This window comes from Peromyscus maniculatus, chromosome 6 (assembly GCF_049852395.1).
Source record: "Peromyscus maniculatus bairdii isolate BWxNUB_F1_BW_parent chromosome 6, HU_Pman_BW_mat_3.1, whole genome shotgun sequence".
Taxonomy (NCBI): Eukaryota; Metazoa; Chordata; class Mammalia; order Rodentia; family Cricetidae; genus Peromyscus; species Peromyscus maniculatus.
Window position 1 is genome coordinate 24651056 of NC_134857.1, and position 24579 is coordinate 24675634.

Genomic DNA, 24579 nt, shown 5'->3' on the forward strand with positions numbered 1-24579 from the left:
ACAATCAAACATGGCTAAATCCTTACTTATTTTAAAGAGTAAAGGGGCATCTAGAATATTAAAAATGTTGAAAATCAAACTGTTTCAAAGGAAAGTTGAAAACTGAAATCTCCGTAGAAATGGTCAGCATTTTACAGCTGCATAAGGCTTCCTCGACTTCTGGATCCTTAAAGATACATCTAGCATATTATTAGAGGAAATAGTAACAGAAAAGGCATATTCATCAAAATATATTGAAACCAAGAGCTTTCAATTCAAGGAGTCAAAGATAGTAACTAAAACATGACCATCTATCTGATGTACGATGTAATCAAATCCATGCTAATGAAAATAACATGGACCCTTGTTTGGAATATGAAGTGTTATCACCTGAGTCACAGGATGATTAAAGAAACATATTAAGACCTTAAATGTACTTATCCTATAAAGAGACAGTGAGATACAACATGTTTTAGATTATATTATAGCACATAAATAACATGTTCACAATCAAAGGTATGTAAAACGTCATTTAAATGGCCAGTGTTTTCAAATACAGTGCTCTTTTAAAATCTTGATTTTCCTTTAATTCCTCTCTTTCATGATATTGAAAGAGTGCATCTTGTCACTCTGAGGATTAATTAGCAGTTTAGATAGGTTTAGGAGCTTCTCTCCACTTATTTTTGAGACTAGATCTAGATATGTAGTTCAGGCTGGCCTCCTCCTTGTGATCCTCATGCCTCAGCCTTCAGTGCTGAAATTAGAGGTGTATGCCACCATGACCAGCCCTTTGTTTCCTTTTTAGTACTAAGTCTTACATTTAGGATTTGGGGCTCTTAATTCATATGAAATAAACCAGATTATACATTTCCATATTCAACATCTCCAATTTTAATAATCTTCAGTTTTAATAGTACCATTGAGTAGATTCTCCATCTTTTGGGCATTAAGTAATTTGAAGTAGTTCTGGACCAAAAGAAGTCAATCTGTACATGTTATCTGTTAAGTATGACAAAATAACAAAGGCCATCAGAAAGTTAAAGAGCAGACACCTTTGATTCCATGATGCTTTCTGATTAAAAATAAGTATTGTACATTTTTCTAGGTATTATTTTTAGTTTCCTAAGTTTGTTCCTTCTGACAAATTAAGTGAAAATACTTTTAAAATCATGTCAGCATGCTTAGAATGTAGATGTTAAAAAACAATTTAAAATGAAAAACTAGGTAAAAGAAGCTTTACAGTGTACATTTTTCTCTAAAATAAACTTTTGTGGCTTAGTGTCTTGGAAGAAGCGTCCTAACACCAAGTGGTCACCTCTTAGATTTGGCAGAAAGAAGCCACTGTTACTTAATATCACACTACACAGAAACAGTTTTTAAAGGAATCTATACTAAATTGTTCAGTTCTAGTAAAATGGTATTCCAGTCATCTTCACAACCATTATAACTATGTACAAAGTGACTCTGCTCCAGTCATTCGGGAGGCAGAGGTAGGCGGATCTTTGTGAGTTCGAGGCCAGCCTGGGCTACCAAGTGAGTTCCAGGAAAGGCGCAAAGCTACATAGAGAAACCCTGTCTCGAAAAACCAAAAAAAAAAAAAAAAATAACTTTGACAGTTTCTTAGTAACTCTTCTTAGTTTTCGTCCTTTTAGAACTGTACATTTGATTTCTCAATTCTGTTTGCCATGCAGAAAACTGTAATCAAATGTGACAAATCTATAAAAATAATTTTGTTTGACATAATAGACCATTACATTTAATGAACAGACATAAGAATGGCTTTCAATGTTAACTGATAATATTCTACAAATATTGTTTTGTAATATGACTTTGGTTCACAAATATATCCACAAAATGTTTGCATATGGAATGATCAAAGCATATAAAATATTTCCTATGTATGTAATTTGCATCTTCATACTAGGGAACAAATAACAATTGATAATAAATGCAGTTCATTTTTGGATGTCAGTCCACATTGTCAAGAAGTCATGTAATATTAATAAATACATGTTCTACCTGCTCCTTGAACCATGAGTTTTGCACACCAGAGGTTTAATTTTCAAGTGATGAACTCTACTCATTACATTGCATGAAACATTGAGGACAGGTCACCAAATTATTTTAAAGAAGTTTGCATAGCAATGAGAGTTTTTGAGTAACCTGGCAAGATTTGCAAACTTTCAGACACTTAATTCTAAAATCTTATATGGTAGTTTGTGAATGTTAGATGTGTTGATAGAAAGAAAGCTTTGGAAGTTCTCAGTAGGTTGAGAAGAACTTCTTCCCCAGTCCTCTGTGTATGACTTGCTGCTCCTGGAGCTGTCGAGGTGGTCAACCCATAAAAGCACTTGGTGTTTAAGCCTGAGGATCTGAATCTATTCCCTAGATCCCATGATGGAAGGCGTGATACCCACAATACAAAGTTGTCCTGACACACACACAGTACAATAATAATAAAAAGGAACTGCCGCTCCTAGGGCTGGGGAGATGTAAAATGCAAGTACAAGCATGTGGATCTCGAGCACCCACTTAAAATTAAAAAAACAAGCTGGGGTTAGTAGTGGTCCTTGCCACTAACCAAGGAAATGGAAACAGATCCCCGAGGCTTAATGACCGATCTAATCTAGCTATTTGGTGAGGTGCAGGTTTAGTGAGATACCACAGCTCAAAAAATAAGATGAAGCCATGTGTGGAGGTATACATCTTTAATCCCAGTTGGGATGCAGGGGAAGGAGGATCTCAGTGAGCTCAAGGCCAGCCTGATCTACAAAGCCAGTTCCAGGCACAAAAATAATTGCTGTGCCTGATAAAAATGTATGCAATGTTAATCTTCTGGGGGTGGTCAAATATCTATAAAAAAATTAAAAGGTATGTATCCTCAATCTGAAAAAAAACACATTTATACCATGTACTTTAAATTTCCCAATGAAATACACATATTCTAAAGATGGGTGAATTATAAGCATTTATTCATTTCAGCTGTTCATAAGTTGAAAACTTGAAAGGGTTTCTTTAAAAAAAAAAAACTCTCCACCTATGTAATATAAAAGAACATTTTAGAGATAAGGAAGAACTGTCAGATTACATGTATATCTTTTATAATTTACCCTCAAATTTTCCCCCATTTGGATAAATAGACTCAAGATGGCTCGCACAGCCCACAAATCTCACAGGCAGCATGATGTCAGCATCCCAGCACTCTTTCCACAATGATGCTTTTGGCCACCTGTTTACTCACTGCCAATAGAGCAGGATAAACATGAAATGATTTTCTTAGTGACTGGGGAAGACAAGAATGACATTAAGAATAGGATGGGGCCGGGCGGTGGTGGTGGTGGTGCATGCCTTTAATCCCAGCACTCGGGAGGCAGAGGCAGGCGGATCTCTGTGAGTTCAAGGCCAGCCTGGTCTATCAAGTGAGTTCCAGGAAAGGCGCAAAGCTACACAAAGAAACCCTGTCTTGAAAAACCAAAAAAAAAAAAGAATAGGAGGGAACTTAAAACAAATTGTACTAAATGCATAAAAGCAGCAAAGAAAACACAGAAATCAAACAACATAAACAATCTGGGAGCCAGATGGGGGTACTTACTTTGGTTATCTCAGCACCAGGTAAGCAGACAGAGGCCAGTCTGGTCCACATACCCATACCAAGCTAGTCAGGGCTACAGAGACATTGTATCCAAGTAAGCAAATAAAAACCTAACTACCACTAACTAAGAGGTGTCAGACATTTGCCAGTTTGAAGACTATGTGTGGCTTTCAGAAAGACCCCAAAAGGATGTAATAGAAGAAGAGTTATGCTAAGAAAATACCTACCAAATGTGTTGATGTAAATATTTTGTGCCACGTACATGAATAGTACAAATGAAACATTTAGAAGTCAATGGTATGCTTTGATTATAGATAATTCCCCAGAAGTAGAACAGCTCTGACACAGCAGTCTCAGAATAGAAAGTAATGCAGTGAAGGTAAGGCCCACAGGATCAGTGATAATGGAAGGCAATAAATATATAAACAGAACAAAAAGTGATTGGATATAATAGACTTATATCAATAGTCATGGGCTTTTGAATGGACTCAAACTTTAAATACACATGGAATATTTACAAAAACAGTAAGGCCACAAGGTAAAGCCCAGGAATACCAAAGCCTGTCATACAGAATTCAGACAACAGTCTAATTCACCTATGAAGCCAGATATGGTGGCATACACCTAAAATCCCAGCACTTGAAAGAGGATCTGGAGTTCAAGGCCAGCCTGAGGTACATAGCGAGACTCTGTCAAAAAATTGCCTAAGACATTACAAAAGAAATTCTATATGCTCATGTGATTGAAATTAAAATTCTAGAACATTAAATCATGTTGAAAATGAGAGAATGTTTCTATAAATGTAAATATTCCTTAAACTAAAACTGAACCCATTAAATTCCAGGTATTTTTTGATGTATAGTTATCACTGTGTATATACAAAGTACAGGTTAACTATAAAGTATCTCTTTTCACACAAAAGTGCAAGCTCCAAGTGGCAGGCATATTTATCTTTATTTTCAAGCAACTCTGAGGATGTCTGGCACTTAGTGAGATCAATAGGTTTTTGTTTTTAGGTTTTATTTTTGTAAAGTATGTGACCAAGGGTTTGTGTACGTGAGTGTGATGCCTACAGAAGCCAGAAGATGGCATCAGAGACCCTGGACCTGGAGTTAACAGGTGAGCTGATAGCCATGAATGCTGATAACCAAATGTGATCCTCTGCAAGAGTAGCAAGTTCTCAATCACTGCTTCAAATATCTAGCCCCACAGATTTTCACAGTAACTGAAAAGTTCTGGCCAAGAACTTGTGAAATAATGCTTAGCTTGCAGGGTAACAATGTGTTCATCTAGAAAAAAAAAATGTGGAGACTGGCCTAAATTTGGTTATTTCAAGGATATTACAAAGATAAAAAAGTCCCCTAATGAGGACCTCACTTATAGTGTCCACTACATCTTGCTCCTATTCCTGACTATAAATTGCCCTTTGAGACCCGGGGTCCCCTAAGATGATCTTTGTTGGTTACCAGAAAGCCGCCGGTTTTGGTTTGCTGGCTTCCCAAATGAATCTTTTTCCATGCCTCACTACTTGTCCTGGAGTCATTGGTATTTGGAGAAAAAAGCAATCTAGACCTGGTTGACTAACAGTATTAGGATTTCTATTGAAAGAAGATACAACACAGGCAGACTGAGAGATAACACACTACTTGGGGCCTTCAGAAAACAAGTCTTACTTTTGATCTTCTTATAGCTGACTTAACATCTCAGGACAATTAGGCTAGAAAAGCCAACCCCTGACTGTTTATTGATTTTTTGGTAATTACCTCTTTTTCTGCTTGTAAAGATCCTTACAATTCCTCTTTCTTCAGAACACTTTTCAAGGAAACTTGTGTTAATTCCCTAGTCTAAGTCACTCACTCACTCACATAGGGCTCAGATTAAAGTTTTGTGAGACAGGTAGCCCAGAATAGCCTAGGACATGTTAAAGACTCCAGGGCTGGCCCCAAACTGAGGGCAACACTACCTTAGTCTGCCAAATGCTGTAATTTCGGGAATGAATCGCTATCCCCAGCTTTTAATACTGCATGGGGGGTGGCGGGGGTGCTACTGGGAGAGGAGGGACTGGAACCCCCCAGGGACTTGGGTGTGCTAAGCAAGCATTTTACCACTCAATTACATCCTCAGCCCTTATTTTACTTTAAACGGCACTTTTGCCTGTGCAGTTCATTTTCTTAAATCACCATACAGATTAATAGTTGTAAAGGAAATGCCCCAACGGTGAACATGGAGGGTGTTCTAAGGAAGGCAATGCCGGGACAGGGTTTCTGTGTGTACCCCTGGCTGTTCTGGAACTCACTTTGTAGATGAGGCTGGCCTCGAAATCAGAGATCCGCTTGTCTCGGCCTCCCAAATGCTGGGATTAAAGGTGTGCACCACCACTGCCCGGCTGGACTTTTCCCCAGTTCTCTTAGGTCTAACAAGTTTTTTAAAAGATTTGCTAGGGAAAGCCAAGGCTCGGCGCGTGCTAGGAAGGCCCTCTACTATTGCGCTCTGCCCCTGGCTCTGAAACTGAGTCGAGACCTAACCTGCCAGTTCCAAACGTTCATGGTTAATCGCCGTTTTGGTGAGTCTCATACGATGACTTTCCCTCAAACTATTGTCCACTTCCGGCCTGGAGCGCCGACGCCCGGAATCCCCTCCTGCGCATGCGCATCACACATCCTCGCAGAAGCGGCGAGCGTGCTGACGTCACCGGCAGCCTGGCTCATTCAGAGGTCGGCGGGAATTTTTCAAAATGGGAGCCCGGAGGCGCCGCCCAGGCCTCAGGAGGTACCGGGGGTACCTTTCGGTGGCGTTGGCGGCGTCGCCAGCGGCGGCGGCATAGGGAGTGCAGCCCGATGGGCGCCAAGACCCGCTGGCTGCTCGGAGCGCTGCCTCGGAGGGACTGCGAGACGGCCGAGTCCGGGGCGCCAGCGGCCCGGGAACATGGCGGCGTGCATCGGGGAGAGGATCGAGGTGAGGCGGGCAGACGGGAGCTGAGGGAAGGTCTGGGTGAAGCACGCGCTGGTCTTCGGGGACCGACTGAGCGAGGCGAGCGCAGTGCTGGGGAGAAGAAGATCCGGATAAGGCTTGGTACAGACACCGGTGAAGCGAGGCGGGCGGGCGGGCGGGCGGGCGCGGGCTCAAGGATGCCCTGGTCAAGGCGCTCACTGGTGCTCAGTGCCCACTTCGGTGAGGCTGGGGTGCTGCGGGCGAACCGAGGAGAGGCGGATGGGCGCTGTGGTGGGGACGGATTGCGGAGAGGCGGGCGGAGGGGCCCGCCCCTCGCCCCTCCCCCTCCCGTGGGGCGCCTGGTACCCAGCAGGTGTATCTCCAGCTGTGGGCCCCGCCCGGTCCCCATCCCTTGGTGTCGGGTCCCCACTCCCGCCTCCAAAGCCGCGCTCGGGGAGCTGCTCCGTCTGCCCCTCCCCGGGGACGGCGGTTACCGTGGCGGGAGCGGCGGCGGGAGCCGGGTGGTCGGGAGGAGGGAGCCGAGCTAACCAGCTCATTAGAAGGCTCAGTCTCGATCCTGGCTGGAGCTCAGGAAGTCCTGCGGAGCATCAAGATGCCTTCCACCCCAGACACCTGCATCATCGAGGTCTGGTGGCAGCTTGAACCTTGTCATATTTCCTCTCTGGCCCATTTTACCTGATTTATTTCAGTTCCTACCCAGCTTTCTTACTTTCTTGTTCTGCAAGTCATCACGTATAATCTTTAATTTTTTAAAGGACTTTAAGGTTGGAAATCTACTGGGTAAAGGATCATTTGCTGGAGTCTACAGAGCTGAGTCCATTCACACCGGTTTGGAAGTTGCAATCAAAATGGTAAGAATGTATTAGTGACCCTTTCTCCAGTATTTTGCAAGAGACTAGAGAGGCATGCTATTTAAAATGTCACAGTCTTTATCAACTAGAGGCTGTGCACACTGCCACACTACCGTGTGTGTGTGTGTGTGTGTGTGTGTGTGTGTGAGAGAGAGAGAGAGAGAGAGAGAGAGAGAGATACATTGCATAGCCAAAAGACAGTGTTGCTATGTGCAGCAGCTGAACTTGGGGACATTTAAGAGACCCTTTAGCCTTGCTTAAGTTTTATACTTTATTAGTGTTCAGAAGACAAGTACATTTTGTTACTATGAATACTTAAGGTAATGGGAAGAAGTCAGGACAATTTTTTTTTTTATAATAAATGTGCTTATATGAGGCAATAATAATCCAAACTACCATTATTGTCGAGCGTGGGAGTGCATGCCTGTAATCTCAGCTCTGAGGAGTTACACTGGACAAACTGAAAATTCATTCTGCTAGGTGCAAGGGCGGAGCATAGATAAGAGTTGACTTCAAAGACATATAAAGAGACTTCAGACAATTTTAGATTGATGTTGGGACTTCTGTCTGGGTTTAGGGGTATACCTTCGTGGTAGAGTGCTTTCCTCTAGCATGCTCAAGGCCCTGGGTTCAAACCACAAAATCAAATAAATCTGGCCTCTCTTATTTTTAGATAGATAAGAAAGCCATGTACAAAGCTGGAATGGTACAGAGAGTCCAGAATGAGGTGAAAATACATTGCCAGTTGAAACACCCTTCTGTTTTGGAGGTAAGATACAGGTGTATACAAGCAGTTAAGAAAGCTGGATGTTTGTGTAATTGACTGCACCTTTTTCTGTTTTAGCTTTATAATTACTTTGAAGATAACAATTATGTATACCTGGTGTTAGAAATGTGCCATAATGGAGAAATGAACAGGTATCTAAAGAACCGAATGAAACCTTTCTCAGAAAGTGAAGGTAGGTGTCATTTTTGGGTTGGGGTATGGAGTTTTTCCCCTTTTTTCTGTTTGTTTGGTAAATACTTGGATTTTGAAAGTGTTTTGAAAATGTGCTATTTTGCAATATTTAGTAAAAAATTTGTTTTGTGTTTTTGAGATAAGGTCTCTACTATGTAGCTCTTGCTGTCCTGGAACTCAATATATAGACCAGATTGATCTTGAAATGACAAGGAGACTCCTATCTTTGCCCTCCCAAGTATTGGGATTAAAGATGTTTGCCACTACACCTAGCTTAGTTTCTCTCTCTCTCTCTCTCTCTCTCTCCCTCTCCCTCTCCCTCTCCCTCTCCCTCTCCCTCCCTCCCTCTCCCTCTCCCTCCCTCTCTCTCTCTCTCTCTCTTTCTTTCTTTCTTTCTTTCCTTTCTTCCTTCCTTCCTTTCGTTCCTTTCTTTCTTCCTTTCCTTCCTTTCTTTTTTCCTTCCTTCCTTCCTTCCTTCTTCCTTCCTTCCTTCCTTCCTTCTTCCTTTCTTTCTTTCTTTCTTATTTTCCAGAGCTGAGGACCAAACCCAGGGCCTTGCACTTGCTAGGCAAGCGCTCTACCACTGAGCTAAATCCCCAACCTAAAATGATTATTATTTTGTTTTTTTGAGACATATGGGTTTTCCCCTGCATGTATGTCTGTACACCACACATGTGCCTGGTGCCCAGGGAATGCAGAAGATGTTGTGTCCTCTGGAATTTGATTGTGAGCCACAATGTGGGTGTTGGGAATCCAGGTCCTCTGGAAGATCAGCCAGGGCTCTTATGCACTTAGCAGTCCTTTCGGCCTCAGCGATTTCTTTTTTTAAGCTGTGTGTATGAGTGTGCATCTGTGTATGGGTATTTGCTTGTAGTGCAGGTAGGTGCCCATGCCCATGGAGGGTTAACATGGATGCTAGGAATAGAACTTGGGTCCTCTGTAAGAGCAGTGTACACTTTTAACAGCTGAGCCATCTCTCCAGCCACAATAAAACTATTTCAATTGTTATTTTATTAAATTGTGTCCCCTCAAAAGCTGGTATTTATAAATCACATATTACAGTAGTAGAGAAAGACTACTACTTGAAGGTCTTCTATTCTTCAAAACATATTTTACATTAAATCATTGGTAACAATTTATTATAAATCCTTTCAAATCTGAAAAATTATATATGTGTTTGATGACTAAAGTTTCCAAATAAACATTGAGAGCATTGTGCCAGAACTCCTTTAACTTACTGCTCAACTTCTAAAAGCATGGAGTGGTTGAGACTCCCCATATAATATATTCTCACAGTGAATACTTAAACGAACATAGTGACAAAGCTTTTCCACACCTAGTGTTTTTCTGTGACATCCAAAATGAATTTCATCCCCCCCATTTTCTCAAATCAGATAAGGTCCGTATGTTGTCAAACTACTGATCTTTTTTCCAAGCTATAACTGATACTGATCCTGCAGATAGAGCTAAGGAATAAGGCTGCTGATAGGCTTTTGCTTTTGTTTTTAGTAGTTATTCATTTGTGTGTGGTGGTATAGTCAGAGATCAATCTAGGGAGTTGGCTCTCTCCTTGTGTCATGTGGATTCCAGATATAAAACTCAGTTCATCAAACTTGGTTGCAAGCTGCTTTACGTGCTGAATCATCACACTGGCTTAATGGAGCTTTTATACATTTTAATCTCTTGGAAATAGTTGTTAACACAAACTGAAGTGTTGATAAGCTTTCTCTCAAATTCCATTGATAAGAGTTTATTCTTAGGAAATAATATAAATGGGAGAGGGTCCATATATTTAGATGGTAGTTTCTGTATTTTTCAGACTACTTTGTAATTGTCAATAAAGGATTTATTGAGTAAGACGATATTTATAAGGGAAAAAAGTATCTGTTAGCCTGAATTAAACTTAAAAATTTACATGCAACCAAAGATATATCTCCCTCCCACCAACGAAGTTTAAGACAAAGAAGGAAAGAAAATACCTGCAAACTGTATGCCTGATAAGGTTGGGGCTGCAATTCAGTGGTAGCGTGTTTATTCGATCTGCATGCACAAGGCCCTAGGTTCCTTGTTTTCTACTGACAAACCTGTGTGTGTGCAGTGTGTATATAACAAAAAGTTCATGTTGAAAAATGAAAGATATGCCTAACAGGGAAAGGATAATCATAAGAAACTAGAGGGTATGAGCAAACTATTCACAGAGGAAAAAGCTCAAATAACCAATAAACATGAAAAGATACACAGAGTCGATAGTAATCATGAGGCCAAAATAATGAAAGACCATTTTCACACACTGAATTGAGACTGTGTGATGTTAATAGAGTGTGTATGAAAATACAGCCTTTTAAAGGCTAACTTGCCAAGGCATGAAACTAATCAATTTTCATATCTGAATATATATGTACTATAAGTATATAGAATATATATACCACACTGCAGAGAAACTCACATACCATACACAAAAAGTATGCATGCACAAGAATGTTTATTCCTATATTATTTGTAATCTTGAAACATCAGAAATTACACAAATGTTCAACAGCAATAAGGTAAAATAGAGATATGATATTATTAGAGAAATAACTTTAAGATATACAGTAAAGAAGGAAAGTTAATTAAACTACTCTCATACCATTTTTTGATATCTTAAAAGCATTTATTATAATGTGTTTGTAGCTTTAAATATATGCAAGCATGCAGGAAAGTATTAAGAACTATATTAAGCTGGATGGTGGTGGCGTACTCCTTTAATCCCAGCACTCCGGAGGCAGAGCCAGGTGAATGTTTGTGAGTTCGAGTACAGGCTGGTCTACAAAATGCGATCCAGGACAGGCTCCAAAGCTACACAGAGAAACCCTGTCTTGAAAAACAACCAAAGAAAAAGGAAAGAAAAAAGAAAGAAAGAAATATATTGTTTACAATGGAGACTGTGTAAAGTTCTTGCCATGCAAGTAGAGAGCTGGGGTGTGGTCCCCAGTACCCATGTCCATGCTTGGGTGGGTGTGGCAGCCTGTTTATCATACTTGGCACTTAGGAATTAAAATAAGATTTTCCCTAGCAGCTGATATCTATGAACTATTTGTACAATTTTAAATAATTTTCTTAATTTTGTGGATATCTGGTTATACCCTAGTTGCTCTAATCACTTTGAGCTGGTATAAAATTTGGCTTCCCTTAGCTCATAAGTTGGAAAAAGCAAAGATTAAAACGAGTGCCTAGTTAGCATTATATCACTAGAGTGATGTTTTTGTTGGTCAATCTAAGCTGCAGGCTAGGATTTTAATGTAATACTCTGGCATGTGTACTAGGTGTTATCATGTATTCTAAACATTGGAATTTCCAGAACTTTTGAATTATGTTTTCTCTTTTTCCATCTTCACAGCTAGGCAATTCATGCACCAGATCATCACAGGAATGTTGTATCTTCATTCTCATGGCATATTACACCGGGACCTCACACTCTCTAACATATTACTTACACGTAATATGAACATAAAAATTGCTGACTTTGGACTAGCAACACAGTTGAAAATGCCACATGAAAAGCATTACACACTCTGTGGAACTCCTAATTACATTTCACCAGAAATTGCAACTCGAAGTGCACATGGACTTGAATCTGATATTTGGTCGTTGGGCTGTATGTTTTATACATTACTTATTGGAAGGCCACCTTTTGACACTGATACAGTCAAGAACACATTGAATAAAGTAGTTTTGGCAGATTATGAAATGCCAACCTTTTTGTCACGAGAGGCTCAGGACCTTATCCACCAGTTACTTCGTAGGAATCCTGCAGATCGGTTAAGTCTGTCTTCTGTATTGGACCATCCTTTTATGTCACGAAATCCTTCAACAAAAAATAAAGACTTAGGGACTGTAGAGGACTCCATGGATAGTGGGCATGCCACAATTTCCACAACAATTACAGCGTCCTCCAGTACCAGTTTGAGTGGTAGCTTACTTGACAGAAGAAGACTTTTGATTGGTCAGTCACTTCCAAATAAAATTACTGTATTTCCAAAAAATAAGAATTTAAGTGACTTTTCTTCAGGGGATGGAAGCAATTTTTGTACACAATGGGGAAACCCAGACCAAGAAACTAATAATAGGGGACGGGGAAGAGTAATTGAAGACGTAGAAGAAAGGCCGCATTCTCGATACCTTCGCAGAGCTCATTCCTCTGATAGATCCAGCACTTCTAATCAATCTCGAGCAAAAACAAACTCAATAGAACGATGTCATTCAGTAGAAATGCTTTCAAAGCCCAGAAGATCCCTGGATGAAAATGAAGAGAGGTATTTACCCACACACAACAATATCAATTTTTTTAACTTCCTTAAAGACAAAACAGCCAATAGTTGTAGGTCTTTTGAAAGACATGATGATGGCCAAGCAGTGCAAGGATAATTCTTTCAAGAGCATTTTGATAAACATTGTATTAGCACAGATACAAAGCTACAGCTAAACAAGGTGGGTTATAAAATGCCTAGGTGCTTCCCTCACAGAAATAAAATTACAGTTTTGAGCCAGGCATGGTGGCCTGTGTCTACACTCCTAGAACTTGGGAGGCACAGGCAGAAAGATCATGCAGCTGAACCCAATCTGTGGGTTCTAGGCTAGTCTTTTTCAAAGCAAAAAAGGCCTTTATGCTATTAATGTTGATTAAGGTCTCTTAAGTGCGTATAGGCTGGTTAGATATAGTTTAGTGGGAGAACAGTGGCTTAACATTCATAGTGCCCACAAGTCAGTCCTTAGCACTGCAAAAAAAAAAAAAAAAAAGCGTATGTGTTCATAACTGTGTTTAAGTTTGTAGATGTGTTATTTGGAGCAGATCTCTGACACAGCATAGCATTTATTGAGCAAGTTTGATCCCTGAAAGACTAAAAGTAGCTGCATGTAGAGGGAAGCTGAGGCTGAATGAGGAATAGCTGTAGTACTGACTGCTTCTGATACAAGCACTGATTTTAGTGCCCAATTGGGAATTTTGTGTGTGATCTTTTAATGTTTGAATTATAAACTTCTAAGAGGATAGCAGACATGTAGTGCTATTGCATTTTGGCATAGGAGTTTTAGAGATGATTATAGAAATACTGTTTTCTGCGATTATTCTAAAATTTCAGTTATTTAAATCTCTTCTAGGGTTTCTGCCTTAAAATGTTCAGGGACTAGGAATTCTGCTGTCACAGAACACATACATATTCTGTGTGTGAGTGTGTGTGTGTGTGTGTACACACCTAGATTCTGTTCCTAATACCTCTTTCCCCAATAATTGCTTTATGGGATTTTTTTTCCCCTCTGTAGTTCCAGTCATCATTGTCTAGGAAAAACTCCTTTTCCATTTGCAGACCAGACGCCTCCGATGGAAATGGTACAGCAGTGGTTTGGGAATCTGCAGATGAATGGTGAGTTTTTAATGGAGCATTTAATTAAAATTTACTGACCTGGAACCTGCCAAACATTGCACTTTTCTGCTTATATTCAAGAAGACAGTTCCAGTAAATTTCAATAAAACATTCTAATAATAAACTTAATATTTTTGAATATTTAAGCTATCTATTCTCCTTAATATTGAATGTATATGATTAGTTTAAGTTTACATTACAAATATGAAGAAAAAAGCTCTTTATACATGAACAAATTGTACACAACTCAGTTTGCACTGCTGCTCTGTGATTAATTAGAACAAGGATTCTCAAGTAGTCCTGGCTCAGGCTGGACCTTGAAGCCTGTTCAGGTGATGTCTGTGTCAAAAACTTGTTATCACTGCCCATGAAGTAATCAAAGGATGCCTGAGTTTACTTGTGAGAAGCCGATGTGAGGATTTTATTTTGCCCATAGTTCCTCAGACTGAACTACACAGCTACTGAAACCCAAACATTTAAGCAGCTGGCCCTAGGTCATTATCAAGACTGTGGAGATTAAGTATCCCCCATTAATGAACAACACTCACAGAAGGTGGGTGGGAAGAGAATTAAAAGGCAGCATCTGGAGGAGATCGTCTTTCATCATTGTGTTGTGAGTAGTGTGAGATAGGAGCTCTCATTAGCAGAGTTAGGCCCTGTCAAGGGGAATCTTTTCCTTTTCGAGAGATGTTTGTTTTCAGAAGTCTAAAGGAAATTAATCTGACCGTATATACTTACTGGTTGGTTTGTTTTTTAAACTACAAAACTACCTTGTATATTAGTTTTGCAGTCTTGTACTTATGCACAGGTTATTTTTATTTGGTAATATGGACTTTTCTGAGATGGAGAAATAACCTTTTTATAAATAATATAGTCATTCTGCTCCAATTTTAAAGTCTTTTACTTAATAGAAAATATTTTTCCTTATAATGAGAATTCAAGGGCAAGAAACTTTACAAAGTCATTTTAAATAAAATTGTGATGAAAATTCTGAGAGTTTAATACTGAAAAACTAGAGTTCTATGTAATTGATCATTTAAGGCCTTAAAAAAATAGCATCAGGACATGGGCCTGTGCCTTTATACCACTTGGGAGGCTGAAACATAGGGACCATGACTTCAAGACTGCTAGGCTGCATTAGTGAGACCCTGTCTCAAAAAAAAAAAAAAAAAGGAAAAAAAGGAGATAATTTACTATAGAGAGTTTTATGTAATTAAATTATTTAAGGCCCTTTTAAAAATGTGAACCTGAAGGGCTGGAGAGATGGCTCAGTGGTTAAGAATACTTGCTGTTCTTCCCAGAAGATCCACTTCAGTTCCCAGTGCCCACAGCAGGTGCCTCACAACCACTTGTAACTCCAGTTCCAAGAGATCTGATAGTCGGGCACTGCATGTCCACAGCACACAGATATACACAAAGGTACACATACACACGCAGAAACAGTTTTTTAAAGGTAAACTCTGAAACCATATGAAATATGAGTGTATAGGATTCAATAAGAGCTTTTAAATATATAGGTACAAATACATTTGTAATATTATTAGGGATACTGAAGGTAGTCAGTGTTTTGCTTTTAGCTGCATATTTTCTAAGGAGAGATGTGATAAATAATCTTCATAGTAAAGAAAATTTATGTATTTTTTTGTCTGTAGAATTCTTATCAGAATTCCTTCTGATGAACATTGACTTGCTTTAGAATGAGTAACTTGGTTTTGCTTTGACGGAAAAATTAATTTCCCCAGGCAGTGGTGGCACTCGCCATTAATCTCAGCACTCAAGAAGCTGAGGCAGGCAGATCTCTGAGTTCAAGGACAGCCTGGGCTACATAGAGAAACCCTGTCTTGAAAAACCAAAAAAAAAAAAGGGGAAAGAAAGAGAACTTGATTTTATATTAGTCCATTTTCATAGTCATAAGAAACTAAAAGTGTTTCTTCTACCTGGCTTTAAATGTTCCTTTAACTATTTTTTTGTCCTTATTTATTAAGAGTTCTTAATAGCTTATATTTTTTAAATCTTCATATATTTAAGATATATAATAATGTTAATAGTAATAGGAATACAGTAAATAGTAAAATAGTTACAGTGGAATTAATTAGCATATCTGTCATCTCAGTGTAATTACACATTTTCCCCTTTGGCAAAGAACAGCTACAATTTACTGATTTAAAGAGACTTCTCAATACAATACACAAATGTTTATAACTGGCTTTTTCTATTGTTTAAAAAGGGCTAGAGTCAGGGTGTGGTGTAGTATGCCTTTAATCCTAGCACCTGGGAGAACAAGGCAGGCCCATCTGTTGTTGATTTGAGGTCAGCCTGGTCTACATAGTAAGTTCTAGGACAATCAGGGATACATAGAAAGACCCTGTCTTCAAATATGCGCCCCCTCCAAAAAAAGCCCCTGCTATTATAATCAACATATTATGCTACATTTTACTAAGCTTTTTTAATGTATGTTTTAGCTCATTTAGGAGAAACTAATGAACACAGCACCACTAGCCCAAACAGAGATTTCCAGAGCTATCCAGATTCATGGGATGTGTTAAGAAATGCTTGGACTGATACAAGAGCCAGCAAGAATGTTGATACTTCTGCTAACGTTCATCCTGTAAAGCAGCTGAGTACAACAAAGTATATGACTGCACATCATAGTAAGCCTGAGGTCACGCACCAAGAACTGGGCTTACATCCTCGTTCTGAACAAAGCAAGAACAGGAGTATGGAGTCAATGATGGGCCACCAGAAACCTACCTTACGAAGCATTACATCTCCTTTGATTGCTCACAGATTAAAACCAATCAGACAAAAAACCAAAAAGGCTGTGGTATGTCGATTATTTTGTCTAAGTTACTACTTGACATTTTCCTTGGAATACAATTCTTAAGTGTGATCTTTTTAGTTTTCTATGATATTTTTGAAATTTGAGGTATTATATAAACTTAACACTCGAGAAAAATTTAGTATTCATGGAAAAATAGTATTTTCTTCCCTCTGGATTAGATAGGTAGGTAGGATTGGTTTTGTTGTGTGTGCTGAAGACAGTTTCCAGTAGGTAATCCAGGCCGGTTTGGGCTTGCAGTCCTCCTGCCTCTGCCTCACGAATGCTGTGATTGCAGGTGTGTGTGTACCACCATCCTGGTGTTCTCTAGCTTTTCAGAATGGCAAGTTGATTCTGATAAGTTTGTAGCTTTTAAGTTACTGATATTTTTTAATGTATTTATTTTGAACTTTGTGTTTCTCCTACATGTATGTATGAGTACTACATGCTTGCCTGGTGCCCAGGGAGGCCAGAAAAGGACATTACGTTCCTTGGCATTGGAGTTACAGTCAGTTATGAGCCACCATGTAGATTCTGGGACATGAACCAAGGTCCTCTGCCAGAGCAACAAGTGCTCTTAACCACTGGACTACCTCTCCAGCTCCTAAATTATTTATATTTAAAAGTTAAATGAAAAGATTTTTAAAATAATACTGGCTACATCTTATGTTAAATACTTTATTTATACCTACAATGTGATTTTCTACATTTTGTTTCAAATCAAGAATAAGTTAGAAAATATAGCCTTAAAAAAGACAACTTAAGCCGGGCGTTGGTGGCGCACGCCTTTAATCCCAGCACTCGGGAGGCAGAGGCAGGCGGATCTTTGTGAGTTCGAGGCCAGCCTGGGCTACCAAGTGAGTTCCAGGAAAGGCGCAAAGCTACACAGAGAAACCCTGTCTCGAAAAACCAAAAAAAAAAAAAAAAAAAAAGACAACTAAAATTAAAGCAATATGCATTTCTGTGTTTAGAATTCAATGAGCATGTGTGAAGATGGAATCATTTCTTTGAGGTTCCTTCTTGATCCTGTTTGTTCTGTTTCCCATGTCACCCAGCCTTGTCTTTGTTTGGACCCCATTGTCTTCACGGTCGTTGTTCCCCACCCTACCTTCTGCTTGCTTTTTGCTCATTGGTTAGAATTTCATACCTAATTACACATTCTCACCTTTATACCTTCTGGCTCACAACTGCACGCAGGTACATCTCTGTTCTTCTAGACTGCCAAGTGAAGCAGCAGTTGGATTTTGCTATTTCTGCTATGGTTGAGTATTTTTCCCTCTTAAGTATTATGTGCCAAAAGTGTTCTTAAAAAAATTTATCAATTTTTCTGTTTCTCTAGGTGAGCATCCTTGGTTCAGAGGAGGTGTGTGTGGAGCTTCTAAAAGAGTGTGCATCTGAAGGATATGTGAAAGAGGTTCTTCAGATATCTAGTGACGGGACTATGGTAGTGTACCAATTTTATTCACTTTCAATTTTAGGTGTGACTTTAAACATTTGGCATTGAGTTCTTTTTACAATGTGGTATTTAATCTATATCATTGGAATTCACAAACTGAAAAATTAAAATTATTGTAACTAGTAATTTTAGGTTAGAATACTGTGTTATTTTAAAAAAAACTAATGTTTTTCTAAATTAATGTTTAACGTAGAACCTTGTGTACTTTTTGGTAACAGGTTACAATTAGAAGTTTTATTTGTTTATTTATTTTAATCAGATCACTGTTTATTATCCAAATGATGGAAGAGGCTTTCCTCTTGCTGATAGACCACCCTTGCCTACTGATAACATCAATAGGTACAGCTTTGACAGTTTACCAGGTATGTACATTTTCAGGAGATGGACTGAGAAGAAGGATTTATATATACATAAATTCTGTATGTAACTCGACCTTGGCTTCAGTCTGGCTGCTGGTCATGTTCATGTACTTAGTGTCTGGGAAAAGCTGGTGTATCTTACTACTCCACTGTCTACTGTTCATATGTTACACTGCCTCGGACCTCTTACGTGAACACCAGCTCTGAAGGATTAGTAACATCAGAACTATAGCCTGTGCTCCTGTTTAGTTATTGGCCTATCTAGAATCATCAAAAATTTAACTTTGAAATCACTGCAGTAATATATATAAAATTTATCATTGTTGGTAACTGACTATCTCCTGCATAAGCTCCTAGAAGCTATGATTTGGAGAAATAACTACTGAATAACGCATCTTGGTTTAGGTAATTTTCAAAAACAAGGCTGTCTAACCTTACCAGGAATTAGAATGCAGATACAACTGTATGTTTAGTTTTCTTTCTTAATATTGAGTATATTTTTGTTCTTTAGAAAAATACTGGCGGAAATATCAGTATGCTTCCAGATTTATTCAGCTCGTAAGGTCTAAAACTCCCAAAATCACTTATTTTACAAGATATGCTAAATGTATTTTGATGGAGAATTCTCCTGGTGCTGATTTCGAGGTTTGGTTTTATGATGGTGAGTATACTACATGTGATCCAGTTTTCTCCTGTACACCTAGCAGTTCATCTGTAATATGTGATATGTAGTCTTTCTCTGCTTAGCTCTGTATCAGTTCATGGCATAAACTACATGAAAAACAATATCCATGTCTTACTTGAAAGCCAAATGGACGGGTTTAACAGTCTCTTTGAGCATTCTCTGGAGTTGATTTGTCTTAAACTGTCTCCCTCCATGAAGGGTTCCCATGTACACATCACAGCACATGATTACAGCTGTCCCTGCCAGTCTGTATGAGCGCCATGCCTTTGTGTAGTCAGATCAGACACATGCTGGAAAGGGAAAACGATGCCTTACGTTTGTGGGACACTTGGAGTGCCGTTTTACAAATGATCAATAAATGAATGTAAATAACTTTTCTGACAGCCATGTGCTACTATAATAATGAATTAAATACAGGCATTGTAAAAGAACTGATACAAGAATGGTTTTTTGTTTAATTTTCAGGAGCCAAAATACACAAAACAGAAGATTTAATTCATATGATTGAAAAAACGGGTAGATCTTACACTTTAAAAAATGAAAGTGAAGTTACTGCCTTGAAAGAGGAAATAAAGATATATGTGGACCATGCTAATGAGGTATGTCCCTGTTTTTCATCCAGTTAACAGTCACATGGGGCAGCAGTGAACTGTTGACAGGAGCCAGTCTTCTCTGTACTAGGGTCACCGTGTGTGCTTGGCACTGGAATCTGTAATCTCAGAGGAGGAGAAGAGAAGCAGGAGCTCTTCGTTCTTCCCAATAATTGTAGGAAGGTAAAAGCTTACAATTCCTAACCATGCTAAAATGTTTAAGACACAATTTGGTCATTTCATTGTAAATGATGTCTAGGGTTGCACCATGTTGACACACTCCTACGAAGTCCAAAGTCGAGGCAGGAGGAATTGGAGGCCAGTGTACCTCAAAACAGCTCCAGGGACAGAGAGATGGCTCACTGGGGGAAAAAAGGCTTGCCATGCACACTTAGCAACCTAAACTCGATCCTGAAACCTCTGTAAAACTCAAGAGAACTTACTCCAGAGGTCATTCTTTGACCTCCAGACACACTCTGGGGCTTATATGTGCCTACATATGCACACCATTCACACAGACAGACAGACATAATAAATAAAATTGAAACTTAGAAACTTAACTAGCCAGGTGTGGTGGTGCACACTTTTAATTTGGGCACTGGAGTAGCAGAGACAAGTGATCTCTGAGTTCAAGGCCAGTCAGGTCTACATAGTGGAACTCTTTGTCAAACACACTAAATAAATTTTTAGTTCTCTGTATATTGAAAAGCTTTAGGGAAGTATATTGAGACATTTCTCTTTGCTTCAGAAAACCTGGTAATACTAGTTCACCTAAAGCCTTATCACCACCTCCTGTGGACCCAAGCTACTCAAAGGGAGAACAAGCATCACCAAGAAGATTGAGCATGGAAGGCGTGGCATTCCCAACACAGGTACCAGTACTCAGTCCTTCTGTAAGTAAGTATGTATCACATGCAATGAGTGCCTGGTGAAGATGTGGGTTGGCGGTACAGCTCAGTTATAGAATATATGCTTAACATGTATCCATACCTTAGATCCCAGCACCACCCAGAAAAAAAAAATCACCTACTCGGCCTCACTGAGCTATTTTGCCGTATGTCTGCTTGAATAAGCCAGTGGTCCTTGCACATGCAGTCAGCTGTGTCATGGCTCACGGTTAAGTAATTAGATTTAGTAATCATATCTGTCATACCAGGAAAGACTGTATAAATGTACAAGAATACAGTGCATAAGAAACTAGTGTGTATATGTGTTCACACATATGTACATACTCTAACTTTAGCTATTAAAAATAAGGGAAAGAAATTTACTAAAATGAAAACAAGTCTTGATTTGCCTGCCTTTGCTTTATTTTTACTTTTAATGTGTGGTTGGTGTTTTAATTTTAGAGTTTGTGTTTTGAGAAAATTGTTTAAAATCCTGAAGCAATCTTCCTTTTACTGAAGCTGGCCTGTGAATGTGCTAAGGAAGGTCCTCCTCTCCTTACTGTTTGTAGGTGGCTGCAGCTGAAGGACTTGGCCACACAGCCACTGCCACAGGAACAAGTTTCTCTTCTTCGAGTCTTCCGAAGTCAGCGCAGCTTTTGAAGTCAGTTTTTGTGAAAAATGTGGGTTGGGCTACACAGGTGAGACATTTCTGAGAAAGATAATGTCCTTGCTGTGGACGTCTTGATTTTTTTTCATTGACTAAACTATTACCCAATAATATAAATTATTTTAACAACTTCTTTTCCAGGAAGTTTTTTTTTTTTTTTTTTAAAAAAAAATGTTTTTGCATTGGTTCCATTCCTAAAAGTTTGGCTGTTTTAATTGGTATATATCAGAAAGCTTCTGATGATGACAGCAGGTTGCCTACAGTGTGGATGATGTTATGATAAGGGTTGTGGGGAGTAGAGATGATGTCTAGGACATGTGAAATGGCAGAAACAACATCAACATTGAATTCAGATTTACAAAATTACAAAATTTTATGTCAGTGTATATACCTTTACATTGTGTATGTTATCAGGAGGTGTGAAGTGTGGAAATTTTGGAGTGTGACGCATGTATTTTTACTTAACAATTAAGTACTGCATGGGGCTTGTTGACATTTGTTGACGACCACCTGTTGTGTGGACCCAAATTTTTCACATACATTCTCTAGTTTGTCCCTTAAAGTAATCTGGCAAAGTTAGTTGCTCTTTTAAAGACAGTAAAATTATAATTTTTTTGCTTTGTTTTGTTTTTTGAGACAGGGTTTTTTTTTTGTGTGTCACAGCCCTGGCTATCCTGGAACTTGATTCATAGACCAGATTGGCCTTGAACTCACAGAGATCTGCCTCCCGAGTGCTAGGATTAAAGGCTAAAATTATAGTGTTTTTTGTTTTGTTTTTGTTTTTATGGTAGATTGATTTGTGTAGTCCTGCAGTGTGTAACTGAAGTCTGGTGTAAATTCAGGACTGTTTGAGTCAGGTGGCCATGTTTCTCACCTACATACACCACATGCCTTTCCATTTGCAGTAGCACAAGGACAAGTCAGTGGCTAAGATAACCCAGGGAGCTTTTGTCACTTCTTCAGTCCTGTCTTGGGGGGGGGAGGGGAACCCTACTTCAATAACCCAGTGGACATTTGTGAGTAACCAAATTTATTGAGAGTCATTTTAATATTATGATGCCTTAGCCACTAGAGCAGTGATCTGAAGAGGAAAACGAAAATATTTTCAGTGCTAAGATCACTACAAACCAAAATTGTAGTTATTGGAGACAGTTGTTTTTAAAGCTGCATCTGGTCTTGTTGTATTCACACATGCCTAGAATCCTGATACTTAGTAGGCAGAAGCAAGAGTGAAATGGATGCCAGTTTGGGCTGTGTAATGAGACTGTCTTAAAAATGAAATGTGGAGCTAGAGAGATGGCTCCATTATCAAGAGCACTTGCTACTCCTGCAGAGGACCCAAGTTTTATTCCCACATGGTAGCTCACAACTGTCTGTAACTCCAGTCCTAGGGGATCTGATGCCCTCTTCTGGCCTCTTCAAGTTCAGTGAGCAATTTGCACAGAAACTAACATAAAGGAAAACACCCATAAACATGAAAATAAAATAAGTATGATGTATGCCTTTAATCCCAGAACTTTTAAGGCAGAGGCAGGTACATCTCTGTGAGTTCAAAGCCAGCTAGTGCTATACGCTAAGACTCTTTCAAAAGTGGAGAGGAGGGTCCTAAAACACTACATGAATGAAGAAAATAAACAGTATAGAACACTTGTAAGCGAGCCCTCAAAAACTGCAAGTTGTGCTGGAAAATGGTGGTGCATGCCTTTAATCCCAGCACTCAAGAGGCAGAGGCAGGTGGATCTCTTATGAGTTTGAGGTCAGCCTGGTCTACAGAGCGAGTTCCAGGACAGCCAGAGCTACAAGAAAATCCCTGTTTCGAAACCACCCCCTACCTCACCCAAAGACAAACTCCAGTTGTGTCTCCTGTGTAGTCATTTTCGTGCTTGCTTTTCTAGCTAACTAACGGAGCTGTGTGGGTTCAGTTTAATGATGGGTCACAGCTGGTTGTCCAAGCAGGAGTGTCTTCCATCAGTTACACGTCACCAGATGGTCAGACAACTAGGTAAGTTCATAAAGCACTGGGTGGGATTCGGTGCTTGCTTTCATTTTGCTTTCTCTGTACTTTGAAATAAGTGACTTGATAAGCTTAGTGTTTTGACAGTTTTAATTTACACTGTTCATCATCAACTCAAGTGGTAGGATTTCTTTGAATTTCATTGAATAACCCTATTCAATGACCTAACCAGGTTGACTCTTTTCAGAATGAACTTAATTATTTACTTAAAAGAATACAGAGGGGCCAGGTGTGGTTGTGCACACCTTTAATTCCACCACTTGGGAGGCAGAGGCAGGTGGATCTCTTGTGAGTTCAAAGCCAGCCAGATCTACATAAAGACTTCCAGGCTGCCAGGGGCTACTAAGTGAGACTCTGTCTCAAAAAACAAACGAAAAAAGGACATGGAGGGCTGGAGAGATGGCTCAGTTGCTTAAGTACTTGCTTTGAAGGCAGGAGGACTTTAGTTCAGAGTCCTAGCACCCAGGAACAAGGCAAGGCAGTGTGCACTAGGGAACTGAGGACAAGAGGATCCTTGGCTCACTGCTACCCAATCTAGTCACATAGGTGAGCTTCAGTTTCAGTGAAAAACCTGTCTGGAAGTGATTGAGGAAGACATCTAACATTGACCTCAGGCTGGATGGAGTGGTGCGCAGACCGTTAGCAGGAGTTGGAGATCATCCTTGGCTACCTAGCAACCTACCTGGGTTATATGACACCCTCAGAAAAAAGTCTAAATTAACTAGGTTATTTTTCCCAAGTAAAAGTTACATCCCATCTTTTGAAAGACTGTTTAGAAACTTGTTTTTTATGGTAGGTATTGAACCTCGGGCCTTGTGAATGCTTTCCAAGCCTTCTAACTGAACTGTACCACCCAGCACTGACAGACATTTTTTAAGGCAAACCACTAGTCCTCACAATATATAAGTGCTGTGACAGCTGAGTATTCAACTCATCACAGATCAAATATTTATAAAAAAAAATAACTATGCTTGTACTGAGTGTATACACCTATCAAACAAAACAAGTGTTCTGTTTTTGAAAGGAACAAATTGGGTGCACTTCAGTTGATTTTGGAATCCTAGTAAATGTATTGTTTTCTTGAGATACCTCTTTTCATTAAAGGATTACTGAGAAATGTGCATTTGAGTATTCTCTTAAGGTCCAAGTAATGAAGTTGTTTTTCTGCTTCATTTAGGTACGGAGAAAATGAAAAATTACCAGAATGCATCAAACAGAAATTACAGTGTCTTTCTTCCATCCTTCTGATGTTTTCTAATCCAACTCCTAGTTTTCATTAACTAAAGTCCTTTCAGATGTCTATATTTAATAAATGACTTTTTGGTTGGCTTTCAAGTAAAGTGAGATTTTTTTTTTTAAATTTACTATA

General features: G+C 39.3%; 1 protein-coding gene across 2 annotated transcripts; it reads left to right on the forward strand.

The window, feature by feature from the left end:
• Positions 1-2941: 2941 nt before the first annotated feature.
• Plk4 (polo like kinase 4) lies at positions 2942-24550 on the forward strand. 2 transcript variants are annotated; one of them, XM_006987458.4, is made up of 16 exons: positions 2942-6526; positions 7279-7374; positions 8048-8143; positions 8219-8333; positions 11712-12627; positions 13634-13734; positions 16197-16558; positions 17892-17996; positions 18268-18370; positions 18879-19028; positions 19518-19651; positions 19734-19825; positions 20391-20514; positions 21099-21227; positions 23092-23198; positions 24388-24550. In XM_006987458.4, exons 1-16 carry the CDS (start codon positions 6116-6118, stop codon positions 24488-24490), a joined length of 3144 nt encoding a protein of 1047 aa, XP_006987520.2. In that variant the 5' UTR covers positions 2942-6115; the 3' UTR covers positions 24491-24550. The 2 variants fall into 2 exon arrangements, with proteins under 2 accessions (XP_006987520.2, XP_042134776.1); XM_042278842.2 differs by lacking the exon at positions 2942-6526 and adding an exon at positions 6757-7148.
• The last annotated feature ends 29 nt before the right edge of the window (positions 24551-24579 follow it).

Bases quoted from the DNA above. Each gene is read 5' to 3' on its own strand.
- Plk4 (XM_006987458.4), top strand. From the start codon at position 6,116: ATGGTTAATCGCCGTTTTGGTGAGTCTCATACGATGACTTTCCCTCAA. The intron at 8,144-8,218 runs GTAAGATACAGG...TTTCTGTTTTAG, and splicing joins AACACCCTTCTGTTTTGGAG to CTTTATAATTACTTTGAAGA. The intron at 23,199-24,387 runs GTAAGTTCATAA...TGCTTCATTTAG, and splicing joins CCAGATGGTCAGACAACTAG to GTACGGAGAAAATGAAAAAT.